Raw genomic sequence first — 25,619 nt, 5'->3', positions numbered from 1 at the left:
ATGATACAGAAAGTTAACAGAAATATCTGCGACACGGAAATCACATGGTCCTCAGATTTTACAATCATTTAGTGAATTCAAATTCAATCAAATCAATAATCAGTGGCTGGGCACAGGTCAGTCCTACAGCTAACCAAACTAGGGATATATATGTGTGGGGAGTAACACATGCGGGCAAAATACAAAAATACAAAATAATTTGGAAAGTAGAATAACTCAGGCTACAGGACACTATCTAAAAATGATAATAAGTTTCAGCATAGTGGAGTTTTCAACCTAAAAGGGCATATCAAGGGGCAAGGACAAATGGCAGAGAGTAAGATATTTCTCCAAGGGAGCAGCCAAGACAAAACTGCTTCCCCATCTGCTCTACATCTGACCAAAGTTCGATCCGTAAATAATGTACGAATCCACATTAAATGTTCCAATTGGCTTTCAGAATACATTCATATTATGAAAAAGGGGCATCATCCAATCATAATTCATTAGCAAACTTCAGGTTGAAACAGTCAGACATTTTCCCAGGTCTGTCGTGAGAACATCTCCTTTTCAGTGTGACTCCAATGGGTTTGTAACAAAAGTATGCCATGTTCCTGCATTATATCCAATTCAAAGCCAAATGACTACAGTCCTTCTACGGTTAATCAAAAGACTAGTGGTGCTTTTGTTCTCATGGGAAAGAAATCTGAAAGAAGGCTTCAGTTATGCTAACACATGGAAAATAAAAAAGACATTTGAATAATACTTGTTAATAAAAATATATAAAAGGCAAGCATTAAAATTAATCAAAAATAATATTTCATCAGTATAAGTCAAAAAGTTTCATTTAAAATTGTAAAAGCTTTGTTATTGCATTACATTACATATAGCAGAGAAGTGCGTTTTTCTCATTTGCGCAAATCTTCAAAGTAATTAATCTTTCACTTAACATTAGAAATGCACATTTGTTTCAACATTGACTACTAGTTTAGAGTCTAAATTACATTTCAACACCAACTTTAACCTTCTAGCATATGATTTCATTAGAAAGGCACCTATATCAAACTTGACATACAGGCAACTGGCAAATGTAAAATGTGAGTCAGAGCAGCTTTCTACATTACTTTTTCTCTCTCCTGCGTTTATGACTGATACTTGTCACAGTCTGCTGACTTCAGTGACATAAGGAACAGAGGTAACATTTACTCTCTATCACTATGTAGCTTATATTTAAATCATGAGGACAATATATGTCCTCACAAAGAAAATCCTTCCCCTACAGTCCCACAAAATTTGAGGCTGGCCCTCTCCCCTTAACATCCTTAGTATTATAAACCACAAAGATTTTGTAATGTGTGCTGGAGTGGGTGGAACCACTCCAGCCTAACCCATCTGGCCTCTTCCTGTCTGGTCTGAAGAAACAACTTTCAGATGTGGATTCACTCAAATGTGAGCCATCTCCCCTAATCCTTAAATATGTATGTGACTCCACTGCCTAATATATTTGAAGGTCTTCACATTGACCACCACAAGTATGCAACAAAGATTCAAAGATATAGAGAGTAAAGGGGAGATCTACAGCCACAAATGAAGTGGTAAAGTTTCTTGAAGATGCCTAGACTGAGTAGGCTCAATTAGACTGCTTAAAAAAGAGAGATCTTCCTTGTGTGCCTTATGATTTCATTATCTCTTTCAGTCGTTTGGTCTGTCTTGCTGGGGACTGTTCCAACATCAGTACTGATAATGCCAAGTTTGGATATGATATTTCACAGTGACCTCAAATTCATTACTCACAAAACATGACTACCAACAGGACTCTGCACCAGCTACATCTGCTCTGAGATGCCCTTCCCTTCATGGACCCTTCTTGAAAACATACCTTAGTGTCAGCATAATAATATTAGCTAGCTAGATGACTACATTGGTGTCCTCTCTGACTGCTAAATAATAAGTCTCCACTCTCTAAAAACACATTTCAATTCAAAACCTTATGCATGCTTGAAAATAGCCTGATTGTCAGTTCTCTTAGATACTGTTCTGATGTTTTCCATTCCAGACCCTTAACCAAGCAGATGCCTGATACTGGTCTGCTTGGAAATGACTAATCGCAGACCCTGCGGTCCACAAAGCACTGCAAAAGCTCACCAGGGGTCTCTTATTTAAAATCCTCTCATCATTGTTTTATACCCTGGACAGGAATACTGAGGAATAAACATGCCACATGGCTACGATCCTTGTCTCGATTAAAACTCCAAGATCACATCATATTATAAACTTCCCTAGAAAATGCATTTCAGGTGGTTAAGCGCAAAATGCAATTTTTTTCAAACCCCAAAATAAAAAATACATTTTGTGAGAAAAAACTTGACAAGCAGAAACAATGCCTTTATTGTATAGATGGCAAATAATTCTGGAAAAACATCTTGAATTATCATCTGTTGCAAATCAGTAACTCCCCTTTGTCCTATAGTTCTAACCTCTACATGACAAGAGGATAACTTTACAAAAAATAATAAAGATATATGACTATTAGAAATGTAGATCAGAGTAAGAGAGAATACCAAAATATCATTGACTGCATACAGCAGGCAAAAACAATACTGCCTTATAACACTTGAGTGTGGGACATCTAAACAGAATATTGGCAGGGACGTCTCCAAGGTAGAATGTTACAAAGAGTACAACAATGAGAAAATATGTAGAAGGAGTTGAATTATATGCTGATTCATATTTAAAAGAAAAAATCAATTTCAATGTGATCAGTGTTACAGTTAAATGTGCAATATTTATTATATCTATTTTAGAATATATAAAACGCATGCTTCGACGCAAAACAAACACACTGACTGCCACATTATATGTAAATGTTTCACATGGGAGAAAAATGCAACTACACCAGTAGGAACTGAGGGGAACAGTAAAATTATTCAACCACTGTTAATGTGTTTTTAGAGCATTTATGTGTCGTGAATACATTCTCCAGGCCATTGCTTCTGTTAAAGTTTCTGTTAATCGCATTTAGGGTAATGAATGTAGAGTATCTGAATTAACATTTTTAATTAAGGACCTTATATTTAAATGTACGTCTATTTTGCTTTTCAGATTTATACACTACCAGCGATAATTAGTAAGAAAGAAGAAAGTAAGTGTGTTTAACAAATACAGACGTAAATGCTGTAAAAAGAGAGGTTACTTTTTTGCTTTTATCTTCCTTTGTGTTTTTTATAGTTATATATGGTTTGTTTTTCCTCGGAGTAATAAAAACAGGATAACCATCACTGATAACTGTTAGACCTGACAGCCTTAGAGTGGTCATCCCCCAACATTTTGCCTGCCTCCCTCCACTTTTCTGACACTGTTTTTGCTTGTTTCAGGACTCTGCACACTTTACCACTGCTCACCAGTGCTAAAGTGCATATGCTCTCTCCCTTAAACATGGAAACATTGGTTCATCCCCAATTGGAATATTTGATTTACTTATAAGTCCCTAGTAAATTGCACTACATGTGCCCAGGCCCTATAAATTAAAAGCTACTAGTGGGCCTGCAGCACTGATTGTGTCACCCACATACGTAGCCCCTTAACCATGTGTCAGGCCTGCCGCTGCAAGGCCTCTGTGTGCAGTTGCACTGCCACTTCGACTTGGCATTTAAAAGTACTTGCCAAGCCTTAAACTTCCTTTTTCCTACATATAAGTCACCCCTAATGTAGGCCCTAAGTAACCCATAGGGCAGGGTGCTCTGTAGGTAATAGGCAGGACATGTAAATATGTATTGTATATGTCCTGGTAGTTAAAAACTCCTAAATTAATTTTCCACTGCTGTGAGGCCTGCTGCTTTCATAGACTAGCATAAGGTCTACCCTCATATACTTTTTGAGTGATAGATTCTGATCTGAAAGGGGTAACAAGGTCATATTTAGTATGGCCAGAATGGTAATAGAAAATCCTGCTTATTGGTGAGGTTGGATTTTATATTACTATTTTAGAAATGCCACTTTTAGAAAGTGAGCATTTCCCTGCACGTAAAACCATATGTGCCTTAAAGCCTGCCTCCAATCAACCTCTGTGCTGGTTGACAACTCCCTTGTGCATTTTACCCAAACAACCACAAACACAGGATACTCAGTCACACCTGCATTCATCTGCATATTGACTGGGTCTTCCGGGGCTAGAAGGGTGGTGGGCCTGACATTTCAAATGCCAGTGGCCTGCCATCACACAATGGACTTCTAGACCCCTTACTGGGACCCTGGAAGACAGGACTAAACTGAAAAGGGGGTTTGTACACTTCAAAGTCACATTTTGAAGACTCCCCCATTTCAAATGCATTTTGGGTATAAAAACTGGGTCTCTGACCCCACCACACCATTCACTTCTTGACCTACACCTGCACCCTGTCAGAGAAGTTACCTGGCTGCCCAAAGGAATCCTCTGGACTGCTTTGCTGAGAAGGGCTGCTGTGCTGCTATTGCCTCTGACTTTACTTAGAAGGACTCTGCCTTCCCCAAAAGCGCTCTCCAATGGCTTGGATTGAGCTTGCCTCCTGTTTTCTGAAGTCTCAGGGCCAAAAAGACCTCATCTCTTCAGGAAACTCCTTGTGTGTCAAAAAATTATGCACCACCTGTCTAAATCGACACAAAGCCTTCATTGTGACTGAGAAATTGCTGCACAGCCGACAGGAAGGATGCAGCCCGACTTCCCGACTGGAAATTCAATGCAGCGCCTGCCTTACAATGGAAAATGTAATGCATTGCCTACCGGATTGACACAGCGCCCGTGCTTTCTTCCAGCGCATCAAGGATTTTCCCTGCATCGTCCCTGGGCATCAAAATATCCCCACGTCACAGTGAGGAACCAAGACTGCACACCAACAAACAATGCAAACCCCTTGCAGCGTGGGAAGAAATAACGCATCGTCTGTGCCGCATTGGAAAATTCAACACAACACCTTATTTTTCCACACATCTCCTCTTCTACGGTCTCTGTGCGTTGTTATTTTTGATGCATACCAGGTATCATGTGTAACAAAGAGACAACTGTTTATTTCTAAGGATTAGGACACTTTTAAACCTTTTGCTAGTAATATTTCAACTTGTGCTTATTGGATCTTTGTTATTTTGACCTCAGCCTAACTCGCTGTTCCCTGCAGATTAACGGTGGAGGTGCCTCTACTAGTGTTAACCTCTGAGATGATAGCACATCTACCAAGACACTGCCAGGGCACAATGACAGTCATCCCGCCCAAATTAGGGCACAGCAATCACTATTAATTTTCCCTACCCGTATCTGTCATGCCTGGAATGGTTGATACAGGCACTCTGTGTGTCAGATCATTTGTTTTTGGCTTCAGAAAACAAACCACCAATGTGGAAGGTAGTTTTTTCTGTATCGGAAAGCAAAATAGGAGACTTGGGGGGTCATTACAACCTCAGTGGTCTTTTTGCAAGACTGCTGAGGGACCGCCGTGCGGAAGACCGCCTGTGCAGGCGGTTTGCCGCTCGGCGTATTATGACTGTTGGCAGCTCTCTGTCGTTATTCCGATGGAGAGCCGGCAACAGCCATAGTGACGGGCGGCGGGGAAGTGGAGGTTGCTCAACCTCCACCGCCACGTCAACAGAACACAGCCCACCGAATCACGTCCTGTGATTCGGCGTGGCGGTGTTCTGTTGGCGGTGTGGTGTCGGCGGAGCTGCCCCCATGGCTCCCGTCCCCTCCCGGAGGATCGACGGTCCAGGTAAGTCGATCGTCCGTTAGGGGAGGGGGGTGGGGTGGTGTTGGGTGTTGTGTGCGTGCATGGGGGTGTGCATGTGTGTATGTAGGGGGGGTGAGTGCGTGTATGCTTGCGGGGTTGTTGTGTGTATGGGAATGAGTGCGTGTATGTCTGTGGGTATGTCTGTATGGATGTGTGCGTGTATGTTTGAATGTGGGTGTGCGTGTATAACTGTGTGTGTGGATGTAGGCATGTATGTCGGGGTGTGTGTGTGTGTGGGGGGAGTAGGGGAGGGAGTCGGGGTGGGGGTGGGTCATGGGGGAGACCCCTATCAGTGCCAGGGAAGGAATTCCCTGGCACTGATAGTGCTTACCGCCATGGATTTCATGGCGGTTGAAACCTCTGGAAATCCACGGCGGTAAGCCGGGTCCAAATACCGCCGGCAGTATACTGACGGCCGCCGGGCTGGAGACCCAGGTCTCCAGCCCGGCGGTCGTCTCCGCCCTGGCGGCCGGGACGGAAAACCTGCGGATAACCATGGCAGTAACCGCCATGGTCATAATACATCAAAGTAAGATCGCCAGCCTGTTGGCGGTCTTACCGCCGGTTTTACGCCATCCGCCAGGGTTGTAATGACCCCCTTGGTCTTCCTCCAGGGCTACAGAGGTAATGGCTTGTGTCCCCCCTGTTAGCCCAGTGGGCTGTCTGCCAGACTGTAACTAAGCACTTACCTTCTTGGGGTGATTCAACAACACATTTGCATACCTAAGTGTCAGTTATAGGCATACAAATGTATTTACGTTTTGTGAATGCAGCATCTTTTTTCACAGAATGCTGTTTTTTTGGAATTTTATTACTGTAAATTATGTTTACAACTTCAGAAAGCCCTTACATATAGTTGATTTGCTGTCATTGTCCATGTAGGAGTATGGGTGAAAATATATGCAATCCAGGGAAGGGGAATGGAAGTGACCCTTGGGTGTATGATTCACATCTGTAAAGTTGTAACGTTGTGGATATTCACACACATGATAATTTGTTTTTCCACCTCATTTACATATTTAAAAGTACACCCAAAATGTTGGAGTGAGCGTATAACTCCACCATACTGTCAAAGGGCGAAAAAATTAATGATTATAGAGAGGCAGATTTCTCGATCAACAGCTTATAGTGAGGTATAAGCATGAAGATCAGAGGGTTTTGGTGCCTATGCTGGTTAGTTTTTGAGAATCTTGCACAAATCGTAACTCTAGATTAAACTGTTTTGAAGTAGGCCCACAGTAACCAAGAAACATATTTTCAAATTGTGGTTTAAACTTTTAAAACGTGACTAAAATATAAGAGGAGAGCATTGGAAATCACATGACACATAAAAATAATTTAAAAAAAGTAATATATTAATTTAAGACAAGCAAATAAAAACATAAGGAGTTATTTCTAAAAATTGCAGATTATTTTCAAGCAGAACATGCCGCCATCCCATTTGCTCTTCTCCAGCTACGTGCAACAACATATCTATAGCATGTGATCCAGGGATCAGATAAGCAGGTGTGTCTGTATGATGGGTAAACAGGAGATCTATGATCCACCACTCTCCTGCATCCTACTTATACATTTAACCACCACTCTCACAGCTAAGACTCCTCTTCTACCTTTACTGTTCTCCCACAGAATATAGGCGGAATAAGTAAACCCATTTTCCCTGCAACATGAAGGGAAAGATCTACAATGCTGGTGGTAAGACCCTTTACTGACTCCTAGTAGGCGATATGATGAGATCTGAAATCTTTTGTCTATCCATAAATTAATTTCACCTCTGCACCATCACAAGAAGAAGGACTGCATCTCAGTTAACCCCCATAGGGGTGACATATGTGGAAATTGTCTATCTCAGATATTTATTTGAAGTGCACCTTGGAGTAGATTGCAAATTTCATCAATAACTATTTTCTTTAGTAAATACCACCAATACAAGACCATTTTTTCCAACATAAATGCTGTCCTGGCTTTTTCAGACCGGGTTGTGGTATTCTGAGATTGATGTCCTTATTTACACCTTCAGTTACAGTTGAATTGAATGCTCATTTATTTGATGCATGTGTAAGCTGCAAATCATAGGTTTAAGCCCCAAATGTAATGAAACACCCTTTCTTGCTTTTGAGGGTATTGTATTAAGTGTCATTGAGCTGATAGGATCCTATTTTATTTATATATATACTGGTAATATTGCCTCTTTGGTAACATACACCAAGTTAAAAATAAGTTACGGTCATGATTATTGATTAAATCCGCTATGTACCTATGATTTTCCTGGACCTGCATCCCTTTCTGCCTTTTTTTTAAATGGTGTTTATCATAGAATGGTTTCTTGTTTGTCAAGTCATTATCTTTTGATGGATGCTTAATTAATAGTGTCTCCTTTAATAGTATATGATTTTAGTTTAGTCCATCACCATTTGGCATGTGTTAGATACAATTTAAATTAATTCAAGATTAATCCTCCCTGCCAAGTGAGAGTAGTAGTTGAACAGCACCAGGTGAAAGCCAGCTCTGTGGTATGTGCACTACCTACGGTACAGCAGGCTCTCTCTTGTATGTTCATTTCAGAACACAAAATCCTACTGAGCAAGGCCTGTATGCCTTTACACCATAATAGAATCAGTTATGTATTATATGAAAGCAAAGGCGTGAACTAATATTATCCTCCTCTGTGTCTGGAAGGATGTGTTGTTAATATTTATTCAAACGTATATATATATATATATTTTTGAGCGAGTAGTTAGTGTAGCCTTAAAGCATGGCATTTTGTTGCAAAATATTTTAATGACAAACAAGAATACAAGAAAATACAGGGTAAAGGCAGTCTCCATAGCCCAGCTGCATCAATGTGAACACAAGTAATTCATGTCTCTCTCTTAACTAATAGAGGTGATTCAAACCCATTTTTTTACACTGATTAATATTTTTAATATTGTTTCTGTGTTCACTTAAGCAATAAAGCACAGCTAAAAGGAAAAGGAAATATGGTTGACCATATAACTTCGAGAGCCATTTTATAATTCTCTGTTGCATGATATTGTGACAGCCTTTATGATCTGAATGTATAAATTCAGCTTTATCAATGTTTTATCTGTATTTCTTATTAAGGGCACATTTTTGCATCTTTGCACCTGTAGGTGTAATTGCAGCATAATTACTTAATGAGTCTATTACAAATAATTACCATCAACACTCAAAATTATAAACATCCTTTTCTGTCCTTCTAATAATTCAAAAGCTGCTAATTACAAACACCTTTCATAGAAAGAAGTATATAAACATCCATCTTTTTCATTTAATGTAACAAAAAAGGAATAGGTTATATCAAAAACTTTGTCAATCCAGCCCACAGATTCTAAACGTAGCTGCATTTGGCACCCTCAAATGCATTCCATGCTAATCACACTTCTGTCCCCTAGATTAAAACAACAAAATTACTTCGGCTAAGCAAAGCGTATAACTTTTTCTGGCCAAAATACAAGAACCAAGCATCCTTGATTTCCATTTACAGACCCCAGAGTTATGTGTCTCTGTGTAATTATAGTTAGGATCTAGTTAGGGTCTAGTAACCACAGGAAGAATGTTTTTTATTTCCAAATAACTTTGGCGCCACTTTCTGAATCTTAACTACACTTTCCAAAAATCATCCACCTAAGCTGTTTTCTTTTAGGGTGATCAGTTAAGCAGGGGCGGAGAAAACAATCATTGGCAAAGCCAGTAGATTTTGCCTATGAAAGGATCAATTGTCTTTGCCAGTGTTTTTTAGACATATTATACGGCATGCCTGAAAGTAAAAAAAAAATACACACACTATGATGTGGTAAATGCTGACAGCATCACAGCACGTTTTTTTCTTTACTTTCGGTCAAATTTCACAGCAGCCAAAGATGGAGCCATAAAGGTTTCACATATGCAAGAGGTATGTGGCTATGTTAATTCATTTTTTTGTGTTTTCAACTGACTTTTACATTTCCATGGCAAGCATGACAGGCTGCTCAGAGTTATCTGGGATCAGACTTCATTTGCTCAATTGCCTATTTGTTATTAGTGAAAACCTGTTCAGTATGCATATTCTTTGTTATGTGTGTTTAATAGGTATGTGCATCTGTTGGGAGATTATTATTAGTAGTTGTGTGATATCTGTGAGTATCTGTGAGTACGTGCGGTATGTATGGCAATGTGTGTGTACTTCTTTCTGCTCATAAAACAGACAGTGTTTGTAGATGTCACTACTCTTTTTATAACCCCCTCCAGCTATTGTTTCTGGCATCTCAAATATGGGTGCCACCTTGGTCTGAGCTGCATTCCCAGGTCTCAGTTCCCTGGTGTCCTCAGCAATACCACACAGGAAAGTCCCTCCTTGCCCGTTGTAACCTTTGCCCTTTGGCCAGAGGGCAGCTGCATGTGTCCTTCTGCAAAGTAATTGGTGCTTATGTAAAGCTTCCGAATGCCTTCAGGTGGTGTTAACACTATATAAAAGTTGAATTTAAAAAAATTTGAAACGCAGGCTCAGGGTTAAGAGGGGACTTGGGGGTGAGTAAGGAATCTGTGTAACGACATTGTTGAGTCGTGGAAAGTGCTCCAATAACTTTATGTATTGTGCGCGTTATTTAAAAGTGGATAAAATGGCACAAAGAAAAAATGGGAAAAGCACGGTCGGGAATCTGTATACAACAGAGGCAAGTAGTGACAAGTGGGATGTGGGGTGGGGGCAGGATGGGCACCCAACCACAAAAGCAGGCAGATTAAGTGATTTTTATGTAATGTAAGATGTTACACATTTAAAAAAAAAAATACCTCTGTAGGAACGCCGGGGAGGAGGGTGGCTACAAGCTGGGAGAAGAGAGACAACCTGCAAGACATGTGTTGTGAGTGCTGGTCATAATTTTTTGTTAAAAAGGGTAACTGCAAAGTGAGTAGCCAGTGGAAGCACACTGGACAGTAGCCATTGGCTAGTGACCAGGATCTGGACTTGGTCCAGGCTCTACACAACAGCATGGATGGCAAAGCAGAGCAAGAAGTGAAAGCAGACAACGTGCTGGCCAATCAGAAGCATGTAATTTAGAGCAACATTGGAATAAACTAAGGGTAACTTCAGGAAAGCAAGAGGCGGGTTTTAATCTCCTTTAAAAAAAAATTTTTTTTATAGAAAAGACTCTGCAAGCACAGCACACGCACTGTGCAGGCGAAACCTAAAAAGGGGGTCCCAAAATACAGTGTCTCTATTCATTTTCTACAGGGACTTTTAAACAGCAGTAAAGCCCAAACAGCTGAATGGAACTGCACCAAATTTGGCAGACAGCAAGATCTTTACCATAAAGCGTGTATTTTGTGATTTGATGTAAACCCATTCAGTAGTTTTTGAGAAATTAAGTGTCAAAATGTATGTACATCCAGACTATTGGTTTCACAGTACTCTCATGAAAGTTCAGCAGGCATGCAACTTTGAAGAGCAATTGGCTGAGGTTTTTTTTCCTCCATCACCAATCCCACTCCCACAGGAGCGTGTCATGTTGCGACTTCTGTTGTGGGAGCCATGTAAATGGTGGCCACCTGCAGGGGGGTGGGTGCACAGTCTGACTATAGGCCCTCACTATGCACTGATTCTGACCTCACTTATTGCATCACTCACAATATGTTCTATGGCATCATTCATGACATCACTGTTCATAGTGAGGGTCCAAGTTATAGCTACTTGAAATAACTGGAGATGTTGAACTTCTGTGTATATTGTAGCCTAAAATCTTCCGTTAAACTGACATATCCATCTAAGTATAATGTCACTTTTACCTTTGAATTTTCAGTGTGCCTACATCATAATAGGGTGTTGACAGGATGCTCTTTTTATTTATATATGTGTCCATAAGGCAGTAAAGCCCCACTACACTAGTTGGTAATGTATTTCTTCTTCCCTCGATGGCACATAAACAACTTGTCATGGGGGAGGGGGTACATGGAGTAGTGCCTGATTCTTTCTGGGCAGTGACAAACTCCTGAAAGAGGTAGTCTGGTGCTCACTTTTGAATGCCTCTTTTAAATGCATGTGACAGTAGTGAACTCACACACATAACAAATGGGCCTGGGAGGAATTCCCAGCCCCTCCCAGGTCCATATAAGGATTGGGCTAGTGGGCTGGACTATGCCTAAGGAGAGATATTAGTGCACTCAGTGCCACCCTAGCCAATCCCAGCAGCTCAAGCTGCTTTTATCCAAGTGTGGATGGGTGAAAGGAGACTGGAGAGAGAGCAGAAGGGCAGAAGGGCAGACCAGCATGCAAAGGGGATGCATGAGAACTGAATCTCAGTAGAACAAAGAAGAAGCTGTATAGTGAAAACATGTTGGCAATAGTGAACTTCAGCAGGGAGCGCAGGGTGGTAAGTGGTGGTCCGTATTGACTGGCTTTGTTAGTGATGCTGTTTACTAGCTAATCTCTGACGGAAATGGACGTTGTGTGCCAACAAGTTCTAATGAATAGCAAGACAACAAGTCTCTGATAAAAAGAAAAAATAGCCAACTGATAGGCGGAAATGTATTCAGAAATTAGTAGGGATCATAACATGGTTGAAATGACAAGGTAGAAGAGGCCTCTGGCTACACAGGGCCAGTAACCAGCAAGAAGAGGACAGAAGAGTAGCACAGGTGCTGACATATAGCAACAAGTGATTGGTGAAATCACATTTCACCAATCTACAATTTCATCTACAGTGCATATACAACTGCTAATTTTACAGTTCTTAAAAAAAAAGTAATGAAACTAATGAACCTTCAGAAACCAACCTTCAACTTTATCTTAGAATATGGGCATTATTTGACATATTTATTTTGTTGTCCACAGATTTGCATACAAACAACATGTTCTGAGCCTTATGTAGAAAGTCAAAGAATACATGAAGTGGCTGTCTTTGAACATATCAACCCCAACCTGGCCACTATTATGACAAACAATTGCAAACATCATCTGCTACCATGCAGTTATCACAATGCAAGGGTACCATGAGACAGGATACAATCATGTATTTAAAGTGTCTTTAGATTCAACAAGATATGGTTTATGTATTTTACAAATGACTTAAAGGAAGTGTTACTCTTTTGGTTTCTGTAAACATCATGTATGGGTGTCATGGAAAGAGACTATGGTGACTGGTATTTGAAATACCTCAGGTCCAATCATAATTACATGACTACTACACACGTACACAAAGGGGCTTATAAAATGTATTTGTGTTCTAGAAGGTTTTTCACTCAAATTATATCTGTGTATGTGTGTGTGTGTGTGTGCTTGTGTGTGTGTCTGTGTGTAGTTTATATTGCATTTTTGGGAAATCCCATGTCAACAAAGGTTTTGCATGTGAGGTAGTTTTATCTTCAGTTGTTACATGTAACATTTCAATCACCATGGATAGCCCTCTGAAGAATTAGATTTTGGTGGAACATATTTGAGATTGATTGATACACAATATGTTCAAATTGCCTGGAGCCTAAAAATGTGTTTTGTGTATTGTTGGAGATTGTTTAAACAATGTCTTAAAATGTACCACATATTGTATTAACTGTGAAGGTAATTTTAATTTCATGTATCCGTGTGTACATTTTTGTACTGTTGAAATGTTATTTGACACACTAGAAGGTTTCTTGAAAACTAGACAATATTTGAAAAGAAATAGAAATGTTGAAGGTTGTCAGATAGATCAATAGATCAGGGAGCTGAAACACTGTCAGGTATCAGGGTCAAAAGATAACCTGAACTGTTCACTTCTTTACAGTGTTCTTAAATGAAGCAGGATTTAACTTTGTGAAGAAATGTATTCATTCAGTGGAGACACGAGGTATGCATTTGATTTTTTTTTTATTTCTATGCAGCTTTTGGCATTATTTGCTTTGTTGGTAGAACAGTTCTTAGAATGATAATTAAGAGTTGTATACAAGGGTCTTTCATTACTATTTGTGTTCTTTGATGATTTGGCGTGCATTACGGAAACTCTACCAGACAAGGTGTCTGAATTGACACTGTAATGTCTTTTCTATAAATGTTAGTTTTCAATGCTATTAATCATACCTGTTTCTATCTTGTCCTAATTAGGAATTACTATTTTGGGTCTCTACAGAATAGGAGGTGTCAATTCAAAAGTTCAAAAACTGATGACCACTACCTTTTGTAAGTTTTTACAAATTGTTTACAGTAAAATGCATGCAATAGTTTATAGCTTAATTCTATGGGCGTATTTTCTAAAAAAAAACTATCACTATTGTATGTCTCTTTTGTAATTGATATGTTTGCTAATTCATTTGATTTCTTTGTTCCCTTAACATAATATTCCCTTCTTGATGAACATGCAAAACCACCTCTAGCACTATTTTGCTAATTGATTCTGTGGGTTTTTTCACAAGTGACACCTTTCCACCTCACAGAGAAGTACACAAGGATCCATTTAATTGTTTAATTGTACCTTTGGTCACAGAGAGGCTAGATGAGTTTATGACCTCTCAGCTGGCAGTGTACATATTTGTATCAATGTCATTGCAAGTGTTGCATCAACACTAACGTCTTTCCTGTTTTTAGGGCTCTGAACGTATAGTCTTTGTGAATTCAGGTATAGTAGTCAGGATCCCCTGTTCATCTCCCTTTGTCCCTACATTATTTGGGATTTTAGAGGGAATTGATTTTTAGGATATCCTTGATGGGTCACTGTATCCAAAGAACCACTTCTATTTCCTCCTTCTCAGTCTCTTTGTTCCATGGTCAGGATATGAAGATTAATTTGAGAAAAATAGTTCAGGATCCCGTGTTTTTGTGAGCCTGTAAAGATACTATGGGCCTGATATAGAGTTTGGCAGAAGGGAATACAACATCACATATGTGATGTATATCCCATCCACCATATTACGATCCTATTACGTCCTAATGGGATCGTAATACAGTGGACGGGATATCCATCACATTTGTGACAGAGTATTCCAATGCCGCGATCTAAATCAGACCCTAAGACTGGTAAGTTTTACCATGGTTTTTGGCATTTTCTTATGAAACAGTCCTTGTGTTCAAGAAGCCCTTCATAAAGCTTTCAGAAGTATGCAGGACTATCTGCAAGATCCTCTATTTACCAACATTGATGTAGTATTTTGGGTCAATGTGCACCATATCTACATCCATATACATGTTGTTCACTTGCCTGGGTTAATCAACTCTGGGAGAAGTGTTGGCACCTCTGCAGGAAGAATCCATAGTGAAACACTAGTGACTAGTAAAGTGGTGTTGGATTTGGGAGTTAGCCTTTGCTGAAGCATGCCATATGAAGTGCGCTATTTCTGCCGTTTCCACTGTCTTTTGGGGGTGACCGTTAGAAGCCGTACAGAAAATATAAGGAACATCTCAATACATTTCCTTCATGCAACTACGGTATTTGACATCTCAAAACCAATGGGGATCCTCAAAAGAACCTGGCCTACAACTCACTTTCCCAATCTGGGTAGCACACTCATGCAGTGATCACGTGGCAATCCAGACTACAGGATTTTGCAAAATTCAGCTCTTAGCCATATACTTCTAATTGCCAACATAACAAACCTCAGAAGAGCCACTCAGTTTAGTGCACCATTGACAAACTCTATGAAAATATGTACAAACTACAGTAGATCTTAGGATCCTGGATTAAACATTTTAAGAAAGAGTCTTCTTCAGGCTCATTGCCTCTATTTATTTTCCTGAGTATGTACATCTCTTTATTCATCACTGTACTGTAGTATGTGGATCCATCTCATTCTATTCCCCGTTGATATTTGCTTGGTATGTGCAGAGGCCATCATTAAGAGGGTTTGATGAGCCTGTTGGCTTATCTGTGCCTGATTTCCGCCGCCATCTTTTTAAGAGTGAAATTGATTTCTGTGCCCCATAACCTATCTGCACAGATGACTATTGAGCAGGGCATATTGTTGAGAAAAAAGCATTATCCATTAATGGTAATAAAATATACTGTACACCCATGTTCAGATGTGTAGCGTAACTGCATATTTGAAATATAATGAGAGAGTGCTACTAAGCAACATAATAGAGAAAATGTTTGACACATTATCTTGATTAAGCTTGGAACTAGTCACATCATCTCCTGCTGGCCCACAGTTCTATCTACTATGAATTGGGAGTTTTGTATCTCTCATATTGTGGGTGCACTGGGACACATATTGTGAAGTGTTAGTAAATGTATTAATGTTCTGGGGATGTCAGAGAGACCAGAGCCTCGGGTCTGCACACGTTACCAACATGTCCACCAATAGACAGCTCCAAGACTCTGATAGATAAATCACAGAGAGCGAGAGAGTCCAAGCGGGGAAAAGGGGATTAGGATGGGAACAGCTGGGAAGGAGAACTGTAGGAAACAAAAGGTTAAAACACACAATATCAAGATTATATCACATTGACATTTACTATACTATGATTCTAAGCATTGTCATACTGTAACCATGGATAATTTAAGAAAGGACTAATAACTAGGCCTCAAGACGTCTGGTTACCTGGGAAGGAATCAAGAATGATTAATACAACTTCTCAATGAACCTTTTCATGAAATGTTACACATTGACTAGGAATATAAGAACCTGCTAGAATTATGTTTTCAAAATCAAACATGGTCTTTTTGCATGAGGACAAAAAAAATAATCTGAATGTTTCCTGGAACACAATAGGAACTGTATTAAGGACTTATTATGTCCATATAATGTAACATCTAGAATTTTAACACTTAGGGCCTCATTCTCACCGTGGCGGTAATTACCGCCAGGGCGGAGGTCGGCGGTAGCACCGCCAACAGGCTGGCGGTGCTCCGCCGGGCATTCTGACTGCGGCGGTACAGCCGCGGCCAGAAGCGGAAAGCCGGCGGGCTACCGCCGACTTTCCGCTGCCCGTCTGAATCCTCCATGGCGGCGGAGCGCGCTCCGCCGCCATGGGGATTCAGACACCCCCTACCGCCATCCTGTTCATGGCGGCTCTCCCGCCATGAACAGGATGGCAGTAGGGGGTGCCGTGGGGCCCCTGGGGGCCCCTGCCGTGCCCATGCCAAGGGCATGGGCACGGCAGGGGCCCCCGTAAGAGGGCCCCAAAAAGTATTTCAGTGTCTGCCCAGCAGACACTGAAATACGCGACGGGTGCAACTGCACCCGTCGCACCTTCCCACTCCGCCGGCTCAATTCTGAGCCGGCATCCTAGTGGGAAGGTTGATTTGCCCTGGGCTGGCGGGCGGCCTTTTGGCGGCCGCCCGCCAGCCCAGGGCAAATGTCAGAATCCCCGCCGCGGTCTTTCGACCGCGGTGCGGTGTTCTGACGGCGGTACCTTGGCGGACGGCCTCCGCCGTCCGCCAAGGTCAGAATGACCGCCTTAGTTTTCACTGTAGAAAAATGAATCGCGCACACTGCTGATTTCAACAAGAATATGCAAATGCCATGACATGATCGCGCACACTGCAAGCGATCTGAAACATCAAGTTTTAAATGCAGGAATGAATTGCGCGTCTTGCCGTTTTGAATGCCACCATGTAAATGCCAAGAAATGGTCACGCACAATGATTATCAAAGTTTTAATTGCAAGGAATGAATTGCGCATCTTGACGATTCGAATGCCACCATGTAAATGCCAAGAAATGCTTGCGCCCAATGAGTATCAAGAGTTAAATGCAAGGAAATGAATTGTGCGTCTTGCCGATTTGAATGCCACCATGTAAATGCCAAGAAATGATAGCGCACAATGAGTATCAAGAGTTAAAAGCAAGGAAATGAATCACGCGTCTTGCCGATTTGAATGCCACCATATAACTGCCAAGAAATGTTAGCGCACAATGAGTATCAAGAGTTAAACACAAGGACAGAGTCGCGCGTCTTGCCGATTCGAATGCCAATATGCAAATGTCTAGAAATGGTTGCGCACACTGTTGCTGACCCGAATCTCAAAAGTCAAATGGCAAAAATGAATCGGGCGTCTTGCCGATTTGAATATCAACATGTAAATGCCAGATACCACGAGCACATTCACACGCGCAAGGAAAAAATCTTCCAATATGAAAATTAGGCCCAAGAACTTGAATGCCTTCGAAACTGGACCGGGGCCCCACCCTGACCTCTGTCTTACCGCCCTGATCAAGGATCACCAATACAATGAAGGGCAAGGCCTGGAAGATCAAGGTAGACCTCCGGAACAGGAGCTCAGGAAATTGCTGCTGCTCTGCACCGTAACCTCTGAATAGTGAGCACGTGGAGCCTGGCCCAGCTCACAAACCACACCCAGTCATGCTGCAGAGAAAGCTTCGAGAAGGCCCTGGAAAGGGACCACACCCTGACACACTCTGAAAGCCTGCAGCAATACATTGCAAATGAACAGTATTTACAAGCACCTTGAATATAAGTCTTAAGGATTAAACTCTGCAATGCAAAAGGTTAAACAACAGCATAGCAACATAATGCATGAATTACGTTATTTCATAAGTGTTGGGTTTTTGCATTCCAGTCGCCCTTAGAGCGCGCACTGCCCTGATGTTGACAGGGGATTAGTTATATGCTTTTAAGAATTGCGATCACACTCATGGGATTAATAGTAGATAACATTTAATCAGAAAAAACTGCGACCTAACCTTTTGTTACAGACATAGGTGGATTAGTGAAATGAGATCTGCAGTAAATTCACTTTGGGCTGGTAAGGGTAGTTATTTTGAAAGTCACCTAAATCCATAGATATGACACAATGTCATTCCAGTTTCAGAAGCTGGACCACAAATGTAACGTAAAGAGTTAAAACAGTTGCTCTTGATGTATATTTTAACCTGCAGATAACAGGGTCACCTGATAATACACTTTAAACCATCTGAGGCCAACATATTAAATAATATAGGGCCAGATGTATCAAAAAATGTTGCATTCGCAAACCGCAAAATTGGCCGTTTGCGAGTGCAAAATGGTGGTCTGCAATTCATCAAAGGCATTCGCAGACCACAAAATAGAAATCGCAAAAATTGCGATTTTTTGCGTTGCGACCTGGATTTTGCGAATCGCAAATTGCGATTTTTCGCAGAATGGTATTTTGCACATGCAAAATACCATGGTCTGCAACCAGGTGGTAACCTGGTGCAAAATTTAAAAAACTGCATTTTTAAATGTAACATGTAAAGCACACATGCCCTTTTGGCATGTGTGTACTTTACATGTAAAAAATAAATAAATTGGGGTGCAGGAGAGGGTGCCTTAGGCCCCCAGCACCCTGGCCTTTTGCATTTCCAAAATTGCGATTTCTGGTTTAGAAATCGCAATTTTGGAAATGCAAAAAATTCGCAGCTATGGGCCAACAGGCCCATAGCTGCGAATGGGGCCAGTATCGCAATTTGCGATTCGGTAATTGCATTTGCGATTTTTAAGAAATCGCTATTACCGATTCGCAAATGTGATACATGGCCCTTTGCGAGTCGGTAATAGCGATTTCTTAAAATTCGCAATTACTGAATCGCAATGGGCTCAAATCATACATCTGGCCCATAGATTCTAAAATAGTATACCTGTTAATTACAGTGATGGAAATAAAACCCCTTGAGTGGTAAGTTCTCTAAAAAAAAAAATAGTACTGAATATGATTATCCAAGGAGGCCCTGGCTCACTGACATTGACTGCCTTGGAATCTCACCTTATTTTTTGTGGTATTCGAAAATGTGTTCGACTCAGTGGACTGGACCTACCTACACCTGGTGTTGAAGTGAGCCGGACTGGGTCTGCGTTTCCGTAGACTGTTACGGGCACTATATGTTAACCCAGAGTACTGCTAAATGGTATTCTGCGCAAGGCCTTTTCCATACGCCGCGGCATGCACCAGAGTTGCCCTCCTCCTATTTTCCCTGGTCATGGAACCTCTGGCGCACATAATCAGGAAGGATTCTCTGTTTAGGGGGTGGTGATGGGAAAGCGACCATGATGACTGCACTCTATGCGGATGACGTCCTCATCTATCTGGCAAACCCGATTAACAGTGGTCCACGCAGCCTACATCTACTGAAATGCTTTGAGGAGGCATCGGGCCTCCGAGGGAACCCATTGAAATCTGTTATACTGCCCTTATCACCATCTCATGACTGCTTTGCCTGGCAGGACACAGTGCCCATCAGGTGAATAAGTTTTAAGTATCTAGGTGGTGCTTCTCCCCGACCTAACTTGGCTCTGAATCTGCAACCATTAATACACGCGTGACTGCGGATTTGATGAAATGCGCTTTCTTCCTTTGAACGTTTTAGGTCGCATAGCACTCTTTAAAATGATGATCCTCCAGCGATTCTTGTATATCCTACCATTTTCACTACACATCCCTGGTTTTGTATTTTCAATACAAATATAATGTCCTTCCTCTGACAGGGAACTAGACATCGCATTGCACTGAAGCTTTATCAAAGGGGGGCATATGAAGGAGGACTGTGCATGACCAATCTTTATCTTTACTACTTGGCAACTCAACTTCTAGTCATACATGATTGGTTTGCAGGAGGGAGGTCAGATCCAGCATAACAATTGGAACTTAACACCCTGGGCTTCTCTAAAATACTTGACATTTTGTATTGCTCACCGATTCCCAAAGACTTAGCCCGAGGACCAAAATTGTGTGCTTGGCATGGTGGGTGGCCTTGAGGCACACTCAGTGGGTGACCTCTCTGACTCAGCAGACTCCTCTCTGGAGAGGCACCTGACTGCGGGAGACAGCAGCACTACAAGGGTTCACTAGATGGGACCAACTAGGAATTTCACAATTTGAGATGTATGGCAAGGAACGTGTATGTGTTCCTTCAAAGAACTTCAGAGGACCCACCAACTGCGCAATCACAATTTTATAAATATCTCCAGCTTTGCCATGTACTCTAGACACATATCATAGACACTACTCCACTACCAAAATATAGCCTGCTTGAGGCTAAATTGCTAATGGGGGTGAAGGAGAAGGGCGGAGTGTCCCACATCTATCAAATACTGATCAACAACACCCCAGGGGACTTGACTCACGTCAGGGCAGGGAGGGATGGTTGGGACCGCTGGAGGAGGAGGACTGGCGAAGCACTGTGACTTATACCCATGTTGTCCTGGCTGTGATTCATATAAACAAACAATTTATATGGGGTGTATTTCTCCCACATGAGACTGCACCAAGCCAGACTTCTAGCAAACCATACTTGTCCCAAATGTGATGCAGCCCAGGCAGACCTTTACCATACAATATGGTCATGTCCTCATATCCGTCGTTATTAGATTAAGCTGCTGGAGGAACTTTCAGAGCTCCTGGGATGGGAGGTACCACTGTCCCCATTGGTTGTGATACCGGAAGTCTTGGAAGGAATAGGTGGAAAAAGAATGAATTGGATCTTCCCGGCCACCCTTATGGTTGCCAAAAGAGACATTGCAGCGGTTTGGAAGGCTGTTATACCACCAACCCTCTTAAGATGGAGAAGAGGGGTGGACTGGTGTGCTAGGCAAGAGAAACCGGTTTATGGAGCACAGGGTTGCCCCCATAAGTATGCCAAGATCTGGGGGAAATGGCTGGCCGAAATATTGTAAATGTTACTGTGGTGGGCTCTCATAATTGCCTTTTTCATATATACTCATTACTTTTGTATATACCTGATTAACACCATTGTCTTATTACTGACTGTACTTGTTCAGAAACTTTCCTAAGGCAGGTGTGTCATTTCAAGTCATTTGTAATTAATGCCTGAAAAATTAATAAAGATTGTTTATCAAAAAAATGTTTATCCAATAAGAAGGATATTCTTTTTGTAGATGAATCAATGTTTCTATGAATGTCTTTATTTTCATTGTCCACTTTCATGATTCCATTTTCATTTAACCAAAAAATGTTATTGATACCATTTCACTTTTTTCTAACCTTGACCAGGTGGGTGGGAGGAAACTCTTTGATACAAAACCGCTGTGTAGTTCATTGACTAGCTCACAATATGCAAAATAGTGTGTTGTTTGTTGGTCCTGTGTAAGTTTTACTTTCCTTTCTTCAGCTCCAAAGTCCCCACCAGACATGGATATTGACCTTGAAATGTGGGACAATAAAACAGTAACAAGTGGGCTTAAAAACTACCTCAGGTAAGTCAAGTTATGTTGAGCAAGTATTCTCTGCCAGCTCATGAATTCACAACTGTCATAAAAAATATAAAGTATTACTTAAAAGCATTATTTTAAATATTATTTCAAATGGTATATGCAGACAAACTATTTCTTATTAAAATATCACTGGGCATCTACAACTGCAAATGTGACAATTCCCATAATATACAAATGAACGACCTGAAAATGTGAACATTATAAAAGTAAGTTTGGAAAAATGAACAAACGGTCACCAAATTACAGAGAGGTGTGTCCCAATTTTTTATTTCAACATAAGTAGCATATTGCAAGTAAAAGGTTCTATATCACCACATGTTCATTAAGCTATCTTTAAATTATTATCTTAATACAAGGTAAAGTTGTTGTAGTATATATATATATATATATATATATATATATATATATATATATATATATAGAGAGAGAGACAGAGAGAGAGAGAGAGAGAGAAAGAAAGAGAGAGAGAGGGTGGTGAGTCACACACTAGTATATGCAATTTTAAATGGTGTTAACTGTCACCATTGGCCATCAGTTTGCAAGCATAATGTAAACATTTTGGGGGGGAACTATTTATGAAACCTTTCTTTGTCTTCTGACCAGGTGTCTCTCGGAGCCACTGATGACTTTCAAGTTGCATAAAGATTTGATTCTTGCAGTTAGTAAGTAATATTAAAACACATTTGAAGTTTGCCCCACGTTTTTATTGCAGTATCTAAGTGTGTCATTGAGCAAGCCAGTCCAAATGCATAGGTTGTTTTAAAAACATATTTGCACAAACAAATTGTAAATATCAGCACTACAATTGTATGTTGTGTAAAATGGTATGGGATTTAACCTACAGATTACAGGACCGAGTGAGAAAATGTATCACCACAAATTTTGAAAATGCAGCTTCATTTCCCAAATTCTTATTCACATTTGCTGAGTTTTTAGACCATAAAGTCTACATAGTACTGTGATAAACCTGCCTAGTGGACAAAATGTACTGACAATATAAATTTGTGAAATATGGGGATATGGATGCACTCAGATCACTGTTTTGAGATCCAGTTCTTAGTGTGTAGAAGGTGATGATACATTTATTGGTTAGACACCCATCTAAAATGCGTTCTCGATATTACATCATATCAAATGGTAGCATAAAAAAGTGTTTATATTCAAGGAAAGTACTCCTTCTTTTTCCTTAAGGGAGGCGTCCTTCATTTATCTTCAGTGCAGACAGTTTTGGTGGAAAGCACCTTATATACTGCGAGTTGTTGAGTATTGCCCTCCACCTTCTGAAAAATTGTTCCTGATTGGCTACCTAAAACTGGGAATTACCTCCCCTCTTTATGATCCAATAAGAAATGTTAGGTTCGTAAAGGAGGTGGCCCTGATCTCTGTCCCTTTTTTTCTTGCTGAACGTGCCTTCTAACATCCGAACAGTCATAGTGTAGGTAATGGAATGCAGGATGGTTTGATGGAGCCTGTCCCCTTTTTTATCTCTTCAAGTAACTTCTGCACTGGCCTCCTTTTATGTCATTATGGGGGTGATAGGTTACTTTCACCAGCCCACCCTTTGCAATTTGAGCCTTGAAATGTTGGTACCCCCTTAGAAGACTAGTTGTCACTAGAGGAGATTACATTGATTCATTGAACATGATTAATCATTTTGACCATGGCAGAAGTAAGGAAGATTGCATCATCTTTAATTAGACATTTTGGGATGAGAACTATGTTGACTTCAAGTGTCATGATTGTGAGAGACAACCTAGATCCTCTCAGAGGAATGGGGTGGATAATTCATCCCCACGTTTTGGTACCAATCAGGCACACTCGTGCAGATGCAACAAGGTTTCTGCCACTTATTATTCTAATACTATGATGAACTCTACAAAGAAGCCCAATCATTCCTAGTTGAGGAAATTCAACTTTTCCTGGCTGGTACCAATTTTCCAGAGCTCCCACCTGACCTTCATGCATCCATGGAGGAACCATTCACCCCACAAGAAATAAAAGAACCCATAAACCTTTGGCCCTGGGCAAGATCCAGGGACTTGATGGACTCCTGATTGAATTTTATAAAACATATGTGACAACTCTTGCCCCAAAGTTGTCTTGGCTTTTCCAAGAGGCTTTTGACACCCAAACACTCCTTCCATCAATGTAAAACACAGCCCTGGTCACGAGACTAAAACCATGCAACATCTCTCTTGATCCTACATCATACAAGTCAATCGTACTATTGAATACAGACTATAAAATACTTACCAAAGTCTTAGCTAACTGCTTATGTGGGGTTGCCCCTCATTTAAATCACTCAGATCACAATGGCTTGATACCAACTAGGTCAACTTCCAAGGAGGAGGTTGAGTATGGGGAATCCCTGTTTCTGGTGATCTGCTGGCCATATCGCTGTAAGCCAATGATGTCCTCTTGCATTTCTGCGACATTAGGGACAGTCTCAACACAATTTCCCAAACCCTAGAGGCATTTGGTTGGCTCCCAGGTCTCCTCGTCAGTAAGTGCAAATCTTGTCTCTTCCCTTTATAACGGGGAACCGCCCACCCCCACATTCACTTTCACTGGAGGAGGATCAGGTCAGATGGGAGGACTGTACATTCCATTACCTTGGTATTAATGTATTTCATGATATAAACGATCTCTGGGATGGCATCCTTACCAGGCCAGTGACTTCTTTCCACTCCCAGATGAACTTTTGGAAATAGCTTCCACTATCATACAAAGACGAGTCACCATCTCTAAAATAGTCATTGTCCCACAACTACTATATTACTTAAGTCAGTCTCCGCCTACTCCATACCTGCCATTTCTGTAGAGAACTGGACTCACTGCTGATAGAACTCCTATGGGCAACGGGTCGCTGACTTGTAGCCCTCTCAATTTTGTGGCTTTAAACTTACTATGTGGCAGCTCAGCTGCTTTGACTCTCCAGTTGGCTGATAGGACAGGACCTGGAGGAAACTGAAACTCATCTTTTGCTGTAGACCCAGGCTGCGATATACAACCTGACACTCATGTAAGTGCGTATGCCCAGGGGTCTCTCCTGGTTGCTCAATGTGGTCTTCAATTCCCTGGTACGGCTCCGTTCCCCCTTCAAAATCTAAATCTGCATAAAACCTCAACAGCAGCTGCTCTTGGTTACTCCTTGGTATGAAGTACTACTCCCGTGAGGGAGTTGCTTGGAGGATGCCCCCTACAGCCTCCACACACAAATCATACCATCTGTGTCCCCTCCTGGCCATGTTCGATAAATATTTTATCAGTGGACTGCCTCCAGGGCCTTCTCTCTCTCTCCCTCTTGCTCATCCCCCGGGCCTCACTCTCCCCCATCGGTGCTCCACTGGCACTCCCTCAACATGATCATTCCTCTCTGAAATTATATACAGTGGCTATCTCCCTGTCAGAAATCTGTTCCCCTTGCCTGCCTGCAGACTGACTTCCCTCTCCTTTTTCATAAACCTCAGTACTGTAAAATGTAATAGTTCATGACTGTTGCAAACATGTGCAATATTGTTGATGCCAAGACCAGGATTACTCAGAAATATCAAGGCCTGAGAAATATTTGTTCTGATACTGCTCTGTTTTTTCTATGTCTTTTTGAAAGAGCAAAACAAATAAACTTTAAAAATGTTGTTTGTGATGAACAGCTTCATGACAAAGTAGTTCAAAGTACAAATAAAAAAGCAGACATTCACCAAGGTCAACATGGACATAACAGGGGTACAGCGAATAATCAATTCCCATATTTGTCAACCTTAAATTTTA

General features: G+C 41.1%; 1 protein-coding gene across 3 annotated transcripts in view; it reads left to right on the top strand.

The window, feature by feature from the left end:
* ARHGAP42 (Rho GTPase activating protein 42) overlaps positions 1-25,619 on the top strand; it is a 562,306-nt gene that overhangs the window by 444,185 nt on the left and 92,502 nt on the right. For all 3 annotated transcript variants that reach the window (XM_069202384.1, XM_069202385.1, XM_069202383.1), the window contains exons 12-16: positions 3,082-3,121; positions 13,493-13,555; positions 13,810-13,884; positions 21,746-21,830; positions 22,452-22,510. In XM_069202384.1, coding sequence (XP_069058485.1) covers positions 3,082-3,121; positions 13,493-13,555; positions 13,810-13,884; positions 21,746-21,830; positions 22,452-22,510 — 322 coding nt within the window. The remainder of the gene's footprint in view (positions 1-3,081; positions 3,122-13,492; positions 13,556-13,809; positions 13,885-21,745; positions 21,831-22,451; positions 22,511-25,619) is intronic.

The sequence above is a fragment of the Pleurodeles waltl genome, chromosome 8 (assembly GCF_031143425.1).
Source record: "Pleurodeles waltl isolate 20211129_DDA chromosome 8, aPleWal1.hap1.20221129, whole genome shotgun sequence".
Classification (NCBI taxonomy): Eukaryota; Metazoa; Chordata; class Amphibia; order Caudata; family Salamandridae; genus Pleurodeles; species Pleurodeles waltl.
The sequence above is the reverse complement of the archived record's forward strand: the minus strand, read 5'-3'. Positions and strand labels throughout refer to the sequence as shown.